This window comes from Acanthisitta chloris, unplaced genomic scaffold (genome assembly GCF_000695815.1).
Source record: "Acanthisitta chloris isolate BGI_N310 unplaced genomic scaffold, ASM69581v1 scaffold19656, whole genome shotgun sequence".
In the NCBI taxonomy this organism is placed as follows: Eukaryota; Metazoa; Chordata; class Aves; order Passeriformes; family Acanthisittidae; genus Acanthisitta; species Acanthisitta chloris.
This window is the reverse complement of record NW_008680016.1, coordinates 24308-33878: the sequence shown is the minus strand read 5'-3', so window position 1 is coordinate 33878 and position 9571 is coordinate 24308. Positions and strand designations below refer to the sequence as shown.

Below are 9571 nucleotides of genomic sequence, written 5' to 3'. Positions count from 1 at the left end.
CTGCTTCATTAATGCTGCTCTGTTATTAACATAGGAGAAAGATAGACTATTAAGATTTTCAGGTTATCAAATGGAAGAAAATCTTTGGGGCTTCGGGAGCTTCCCCTTCATCACAGCTGCATTTTACAACTTAAACATGATGAAATTAGCAGAAAAAGTGCTTCCTTTCAGCATACAGTTTGCTGTCAGACTCTTCCTGGAGGAGAGAAGCTTTCAGGTGCAAATAATGTACTTGCAGTAAAATCTGAGTGCTGAATCTACAATAATTGCAATATTGCAATAACTAAAATGATGCATTCCAGAGTGTTGGAAAGTATAGAAAATTTCTGAGCACACCAGTGAAAGAGAGCCTTCTGAGGACTGTGCTGGAGTGGTGACATCCCATACCCATCCATCCAGACCCACTTGATAAAGTAGATTACTCATAAGTTGCACAGGTCATGAAAGACAGTGCTTGGTTTTTGTACTCTTGAATTTGGGTTTGATGTTTATACTGTCTAAAGAGGCTTGTGTTCAGCTAGTTATTGCCACTTTCAGATGAACTGAGGTTTTTTTAGGATGATGGCAGGTAGAGTGGACCATTTGCTGTATCTTCAGATAATTTCAGTACTGAGGGGTCATTCTGTGGAGATGTTCCATCATCATCTTTAAGCATGTTTTCTTACATCAAGTGGTTGCAAACATCAGTGCAAAATCTCACTATTGCTTTGTGAAGGTTTAAGATTATAAATTCTGATGCTAAAAAGAAGAGTCAAGAACCTCTGATATCACCTCCAATGTACAACAGTATGAGAATGTTGGGATTGTAGGTGTTGTACTTTGAGTAGTTTAACAAATACGGGTTTTGCTCTGATAACGTCATTTCTTGTCTCAGAAAGGAAAAAAAATGATTGCAATGCTGATGTGCTTGACTTTGCTTTCTTAGAGTGACAGTGCTACCTAGTGCTCAGCTGGGGTAAAGGCAGCTCTCTGCGCTCACACTGCATTCCAAATTGCCGAATGTCTTCTTGGTTTAAAGAGGTATTGGTGGAAATGACAAGCACACATGGATGCACATGGCCTGAACACAAGTGCTCGTGCAGATCAGCAGGGTGATTCTCCATGTGACAGCACACAGGGTGCTCAGGCTGACATGGTGACCAGTGTGGTCTTTGTACCTGTAAAAACATTTTCAGCTGTTGCAGAAGCTCTGGGAGAAGACATGGGCAGTCCTGCTCCATCCTTGGGGCTGGGGGAAGAGAAAAGCAGCTCTGCCATGAGCTTGTCCAGTTCAGCCTTGCTGTGGAGAAGTGTGTGAGCTGCAGATGCCCAGCTCAAGGACAGGAGAACAGCCTTTCTCCTCATCTCCTCCTGCATGTGGAGGTGGCAAGCTGAGTGCTTTTAAGGGCAGATAGCAGGAAGTCAGAGGTGGCAGAAGAGCACAAAGGAGGCACAGAAGGTGGAAGACATCAGCTGTGACAGCTGAGGATGAAATAAATGCATTCTGTCCCAGCCTCTGTGCCTGTTGCTAGTGGCTAGGAAGTGTTGCTGCCAGGAAAGATGCTTCAGGTGTCCAGAGACTGTGAGGATAAAAATATGTCTGCATTTATTGATGGGAGGGAAGAATAAATAGAATCCCATCTTTCTGTTTAGTGAGTGCCTCATGTGCAGGGACTCAACTTGTCGCAGAGCAGCTTGGATCACACACTGGAAGTGATGCTGTTTAGAAAAGTTTACTCTTTCTTTTTGCATAGACCATTTTTTAGCAGCTTCATATTGACTACAACTCCTAATCCAAAACTCACCAATGAACTGAGCATACAGTCTGTTAGGCAGTCCATTTACTTCAGTGAAAGAAATTAAGGAAAGGAGGAACCTTTTATTTCCCATGTGTCTCCTGAAATTGAAATGAGCACTTGCTCCAGTCTCAGTCCTACCTGCTTGGTTTCCATCTCCCACTACTCTGTTATCTCCCTTCTAACTTCTTCCTCTCTGTGTAACCTCTGAGAATTTTGGTGTCAAAGATGTTTACTTTCTGCAAGAAATCTCTTTCTTTTTACTCATGGATATCCTGCTGTTTGTCTCAAGGCCCTTCGTCTTGCAGTGAAGCTTTACTAGAGATTAATGTGCTGCTGTATTCATACCAGCTATTTCAATATTGTACAAGTGTAGATTTAATTACAGAGTGTGTAAAGGAGAAGTTTGAGGGCAGTGTAGATCTGCAGACCTAAAGAAATCTCTGTAGTGGGAATGGTCCTTTTATGATATTCATGCTTTGCTCACTGCTAATAGTTCACTTGCAGAAAAAGCCAGATCTGCTGCTTTTTGTAAAAGTTGTTGAATAAAATAGTATGTTTTAAAACAGTTTGTAGGCACTCTCTCAATCACAAGTATGAGTGATTATGAAATACTGGTTTTGTTGCATTTTCCATTCAACCTAAGATCTAATCTTCCCATGCCAGTTCCTAAGGAAGCAGAAGAAGGAGATAGTCAATATCAGTTTGAAGTCTGTGATGTCCAAATCCCTTCCATATAAAATACTTTTCCACAACCTAAACTAGTTTGTAATTTTTAATGCTGGGAATATGTCAGAATGTAATCTCTGTCCTCCAGAGTCAAATGTGAACATGCCCAGAATACCTCTGATCTCAGGTTGCTATTGAGAAGTGCTGCACAGATCTGTACACCCAAATCTGTAAAGTAACCAGTTATTTGAAATCCCTTGGAAGGTATTGTGTGTGTTGTCAATCCTTTACACCTGAGTGGATCCAGGAAGGGGTTTTCATCCTCTGGTGAACATCTGACTAGGTCAACTTAAAGACAAGATATGAATGAAGTTGTTTTCTCAGAGCTGTGACATTTGGGAGGATTGTGATATTTCAGTTTAGAAATTCATGATAGAAGGAAACTCCAGTGAAGCACAGTGTGGCAATAGGGAAGTCTCCTGCAGAGGGGAAAGTGAGTGTCTTCCCATTAAATGAGAAGTCCAGTGATGCTCAGTAGACCCAGCCAGTCTCCAGAGGCATGGTTAGTCATTCCCTGCCTTCCCCAGCTGGTCTTTCAAAGTCACTAGGTCACAGAGTAATACTAAACTCAGATGAAATTCCTAGTAAGGCATCATGCTCTGGGAAAGAGAGACTTGTATTTTTTAACATTATAATGAAGATCATAAGACCAAGGATTATTTGTCCTTTGTGAATGAGAGAGTAATGTCATTAGTCCTGTCTGATGCTCCTAGCTGCTTTGTGATACTGCCTCAGGTCTCAGACCAGCACATTGAATCACTTTTTGAGAAGTGTGGATTGGATTTGTATGGCCAGGTTTTGGTAGTCAAAGGGCTACAGGGGTGGCTTCTGTGAGAAGCTGCCAGAAGTTTCCCCTATGTGGTAGTGCCTCGGAGATAATAGATTTTAAAAGGGGGGGAGGAGTTATTAAATGCTATCAATGAAAAAAACAGCTGCAAAATTATTCAAAAAAGGTGAAAAAATTGAAGTGTGTTAAACTAGTAAGGTAGCATGATTAAGATTTACAAAATTAATTTGGTTTTGTATGTATTTTCGTAGCATGTGTGTTTGGACTCAGCCAAAGTAGAAACTGATGCAGTAAGTCTTTGAGATAATGCCTTAAATACTTGGAGCTAATGAAATGCCACAGGGTGCACAAAAAAGATTTTCTTCTGACTGTAGCTGTTTACATCATCTAAATGCAGGATCAGCTCAAAACTGTGAATCACCCCGAATTCAAGGAGACAGAAATAATCCAGTGGGATGAGTATGCAGTTATTTTGCTTCCACTGAAGTGGAGGTGCCAAGCTGATCACCCATCTGCTCACAACGGGACAGCAGCAGCTCAAACTCTGGCAGAATCATACCTACCTGTCCTGTGCCTGACAGTCAGTGTTGGTAAATATAGAACTCAGGGATTGAGTAGTAATGCAAGTAAGGAGGTATTGTCCCAAAAGCAGAACATAAATTTTCAAGAGATCTTTGTTAGCTGTGTGAATAATGTTCATATCTGCAAGTTGTGATAGATGAGGATTTGTTCGAAAACACAGCAAAGATACTTATGATGCTCTTTCAGACCTTGATCACATCATCAGAGTAACTTAGCTTAGTAATTGTCTCTTTTCTTGTTAAAGGAAAACAGAAACTTTTTTTAAATACCTGAATAAGGTGTATATACCTAATAAACCTAAACAAACATGAAGTGATTCTGCATCATTTTTGCTACCATAGTTGAGTACAGAGGAGGCTTAGAATTTTTATTCAAACCATTTGAATTCAAATTATTTGCACAGTTTCCAACTGGAGAAGTATTGTTTGTGTAGTGTTAATTTATTCTTTGTTTTGCAGTCCTTAATTCTGTCTCTTAATTACAGGCATGTGTAGCTGCAGTAGTTGAGAAGACAACTGATGCTAGAAGTTACTGACTTACCCCTGGCTGAGTAATGGGTGATGTTTAGACAGTTCAGTGAAGGATCAGATGGGTTGGTTTTTTTGTTTTCATAGTTGTCTGTATTGAACAGTGAAATTAAATCTGATTGTCATGGTTTAACCACAGCCAGCAACCAAACACCACATAGCTGCTTGCTTTCTCCCCCACCAGCAGGATGGGGAAGAGAATTGGAAGGGTAAAAGCTAAAAAATCTCATGGGTCAAGATAAAGACAGTTTAATAGAGAAAGCGAAAGCTGCACACAGAAGGAAAGCAAAACAAGGAATTAATACACTGTTTCCCATGGGCAGGAGGTGTTCAGCATCTCCAGGAGAGCAGGGCCCATCACGCGTAACGGTTCCTTGGGAAGACAAACACCATCACTCCAGATGTCCCCCCTTCCTCCTTCTTCCTCCCACCTTATATACTGAGCATGATGTGCTATGGTATGGAATATCCCTTTGGTCAGTTTGGGTCACCTGTCCCAGCTGTGTCTCCTCCCAATCTCCCATGCATCCCCAACTCCCTTGCCAGTGTGGCAGCACCAAAAGCAGCAAAGGCCTTGGCTCTGTGTGAGCTCTGCTCAGCAATAGCAAAAACATCTTTGCATTATCAACTCTGTGTTCTGCACAAAACCCAAACATAGCCCCATACTAGCCACTGTGAAGAAAGTTAACTCTACTTCAGCCCAAACCAGCACACTGATAATGATGCTTTTCAGTAGATTCATACAAGAGTCGATGCCTTGTGGTCAAAGCAGTTGATTATTAAAATGTATTTAGTGTTTTGATAGCATTTATTTTGCTTTGGAAATTTGCCATAATATAGTGTAAGAACATGGTACCCAAACTAGTCAGTCAATAAAGTTATTAATTCATAAGAAAGTGTAAATAAGTTACTATAATAATGTTTAGAATCTTTGCCTAATTTTGTTAATAAGTCAGTGCTGTACCAGAATGTCTTTCTTTAGTCAATTTTTGTATGCCTATTACTGAGTAGCTTCTTAATAATTTATCATCATGATTGTATAAACTGGAAAATCAAATTTTGCTTTTTGTGCATCAGCTGGAAGGATGAATCCACAGGTTCTTTTCCAGCTCCTCTTGTTCAGCTGTTCACTGAAATATTTGTCCTTGCAGTGACTCAGTTTTTTCTCATTTTAGAAGTGTCAGATTCTTTGAAAGGAACAGATTTTTATTTTTTTTAAATTGTGATTCAGAGTTACTTTTTTTTTGTCAGCTCTTAGAAGTCTCTTGTTTTGAAATCTTGTTTAAAGGCTGTGATTAGTTTTTAGTCTTCACAACTTAGTCCTCAGTGGTAGGACTCAATTAGTTCTTAGTTCTTTTCTAGCCAGAAAAGTGGTGTCAAGAAAATACATGTTAGAATTCATTTCTATAAGTCATAGAAAAAAAAGATCAGTAAGGGAGGAGAACACAAACTAAGTACAGCACCTTCATCAGCCACTCCAGCAGATTACCTCCATGAGAATTGAGTTTTATCCAAGATCTGTCACTGGTGCTTTCTGCAGCATGACTGCATTCTTGTTGGTAAAATGTGCTTAACCATATCAAGAGCTTTCTGATTTTAAAAAAAATCCCAAAACATCTGCCAGGTGTTTTCTTTTTTAGAGCTAAATCCCATTTCTACCAGCTCAGAAACTAAGAAGTTGCAGTGGCTTAGCTAAACCTTTTAATCATAGCAGCTTTCCAAAAACTGTACAATGCAAATTAACCTACTGATGCTTATCAAATTTGCTGAATCCTTTAACTTCTACTCAGCTTTCACTTTGAAGTAGCAGGAGTGGTGGAAATACTGAATGTCTGTGATTTTCCTGGAGAGGGGGAAGCTTCCTTTCAATTATAAGAAGGTGCAGGGTAGCTGTGCCAAAATTAATTACTTCAAAATCATAGATAGGTAAGTTACAGAAAGCAGCTAAGCTGAATTGTCAGGCTTAGATACAAAAAGATATGACTTATCAGGTGCCATGGCTCTTGTTAAATAAGCATCTTACCAAGGGAGTCTTGAATGTTCAAAAAAGATAGGAGTATGCAATTTTAATAGCAAATTTCATCTAGGCATTTGACATCTTGCTTAAAATGCTGCATTAGATTGAATGAGCAGGGACCACATTAGTTGGAATAAAAATTGTTTCACTGAGAGATCTCCAAGTATGTCACCCTTAATATGTATCAACGAGTGAGGTTGTATGTTGTTTCCCAAGATTAGTTGTTTGTCTGAAGATCTGGGGTATTTTTTTAAACAGTCTAGGTGGTAATACAGAGGTTTTGCAGGTAAAGTTTAAAATCCTGGAGACTTACCATTGGAATGCTGGAATTGTGCAAATGGGGTGAGTGCTGCTGAGTTCCAGGCAAAATGCAGGAGCAGAAAATTATGTTCATATTTATCCATCAGGTGATTATAACAAAATCTAGAAAAGTTTCAAGGTGTCTATGTACTTGCATTTGTATGTATAAACATACATGCAGCTCAGTATAAAACTGTATTGGCTTTATGTAGAGACTCGAACACAAAAAAGTAGAATGTTAGTAATTCTTTATTCTGTATCCAAAACTATAAGAACTGGAAGGTGAATCAGAACAATTCTGTCTTTCATGTGCTGCAGGGTAGACCATTGAACATCCAAAACTTTGTGGGATGCTGGAATCACTGGGGCATGGAACTTAGTAATTATGATTGAAGCCTTCAGATCTCTTTTAACTGAGTTACTGTGAAATCTCTGTGGCCTGTGTTCAGAGTCAGTGGGGTTTCAGGATCATCATATTTGCATCCTGAATATTCTGTGATGCTAAATACTTGTTGGATGTTCTCATTGATTGTTGGCTGTGTACCTGCTTAATGTGTAAAGCTTCATCTTCTCGAATTTCTCAAGTGTCCTTTTGAAAATGATGCTGATACAGCTAAAGCCTAACTCAAAGCATGAACTTTAATCTTAGTAAGTGTGATAACTTTTCATTACCAAGGCCACAGGACTGCTCTCTGGGATCATCTCGGCCTGGACTTCCTGCAGGGGGTGAGGACATGAGTTCTCCAGACCCCTGGCTGAGATGTGCTGTAGTTTTGGAGACCTCAGTGCTACATAGAGGGTTTTGTCTTAGTTAGAGCATTGTGAAATGCTGCTCTCATGGTATGGGAAGCACATATCCTATGGAGTTGTCTGGATAGATGTGTGTTGCATGGTTTCCCATGACTAGGAGGACTTGGAAATGGTGACCTAATCCATCTCACTGGGGTTTTGTGGTGGTGTCTGTCAAAAGCTAGCTGCTTGTGTTATTAGAGCAGTGTGAGTCTTTGCAGTGGAGAGATTAAAACCTACCACTTGTTCCTGTTTCTGCCCTGTGTAACCTGTGGAAAGCCCTGATCTTTTGATGTACTCCGGGTGCTTCTGTAGGAGGTTGAGCTCTGACCAGTTAAATGTTTTTTAACTTGGTGGAAGTTGGGCTGTGGGGTTTGGTTCATCTATATGGATTGAATTGAAGAGCTGTCAACCTTTGCATAACAGGTGATTACAGAATCACAGAATATTCCAAGCTGGAAGGGACCCACCAGGATAATCAAGTCCAACTTTGAAGTGATGGTCTGAGTTTTCCAGGTGGTACAGTTGCTTAATGCACCAGCTCTAACATCTTCAGCTGGGACCCTGGCTGCAGTCTCAGATGTCTCTTTCCATTCCCTGCATACCAATAAGAGAAGAGAAATATATTTCTGAAAAAAAGAAATATGGCAAAATTTCAGTCAGTTTGGTGCAAAAGAAGGTGGTTTTTTTTAAGTGGGTCTTGAAGTGAATATTAAAAATATGTTTTGGCTTTTTGTCTCTGCAGAGTTTACAGATGCTTCCTCAACAGCGGAAAGCCATAGCAAAATTTAAGGAGCCAGCACATGCTTTAGCATTTCAACAGAAATTCCACAGGTAAATAATTAAGCACTGCTGCCGCCTCAGTTCCTTCCCTCCCTTCAAAAGATAAAATCAGTCTCCTCTGCTCAATTTTTCTTTAATCCAGTCAAGCATCTGTTTATTAGTGACCTTCATAGAACCTCCTTATCCATGCTCTGTCCCCAGAATTGCTTGGAGTACAGTGTTTAACTTTCTTTTAACTTTTAACAGGCACATGATAGATCTGTCCCACATCAATGTGGCCCTGATTGTTGAGTGATGTCTGCTGAGAGGAGCCCTGACACTAACTGAAGCATCCTGTGGAGCTACGTGAGACACAGTGACGTAACCACCGAGTTGTGAAACCTCTCAGCTTACTCTTTAATTGCTCTGGTGAACTACACAAAGCACCGGGATATCCTCCAGAAGAGCTGAACTTGAGAGGATCTGCAAAGGTGGAATTTCTGTTCAGTTTCTTCACATTCTGTTGTAACCACATGGAATTATAGATATTTTTTTTTTTCCAAAATGCTTTCAATGCATGTAGACACTGTTCTTCAAGATTCTACTGTGTGACCACAGTGACTTGAGAGAGAACGTTTACAGCGAAAGATTCAAAAACTTTCTTCATAGCAAAGAATATTTGATAATGGTTGCTCTTATCTTCAGTGCGAGGTATTTGAGTGAAAACTCATTTTTTCAAACAAAACACATTAGTTGCATTGTGTATCTGGGAGCACAGAAGGTATTCTTGCATAGATTTGAACGTGGTCTGCTTCACTGAATAGCAGTTTGCTGAGAAGCTTTGGAGGTGACGCCGGAAAATTGTAGTTTTGATCTTTGTAAATAAGTCTGTCTTTGAATTTTTCTATTCCAACATAGACTTCCATCTTCCCTTTCCAACTCCACTTATCCCATAAAACCCTGTGTAGGAATAACACTGCTGTATTTTCCCATGGTTTTTAAAAACAAGGATCTTCGCCCTTCAGTAGCATCGTGGGGTAGTGAACTCCAAGTTGTAACTGGGTTGTTTTAAATAACACTGCCAGATACAAGGAAAAGAAATATTTGGTGGGTCTCTTCAAAAATGTCATGCAGTAAGAGTGGTGCATTCCTCATAGTTCTTTTGAGCTAGTGTTTCATGGTTGCATTATGCTTTATTTTTGATTAGGTTTTTTTTTCCTTTGAGATTTATTTTGTGATTAATGCTGAACTATAAAAATCCCCTAACTGAAAGGACTTGTTTTGATGTGTTGTTCCCGATACA

At 39.8% G+C, this 9571-nt stretch overlaps 1 protein-coding gene across 1 annotated transcript in view; it reads left to right on the top strand.

Moving 5' to 3' along the window:
* RBM33 (RNA binding motif protein 33) overlaps positions 1-9376 on the top strand; it is an 87974-nt gene extending 78598 nt beyond the window's left edge. Inside the window, exons 19-20 of the mRNA XM_009077566.1 lie at positions 8252-8340; positions 8536-9376. Of these exons, the coding sequence (XP_009075814.1) occupies positions 8252-8340; positions 8536-8584 (138 nt within the window). The 3' untranslated portion in view covers positions 8585-9376. The remainder of the gene's footprint in view (positions 1-8251; positions 8341-8535) is intronic.
* The last annotated feature ends 195 nt before the right edge of the window (positions 9377-9571 follow it).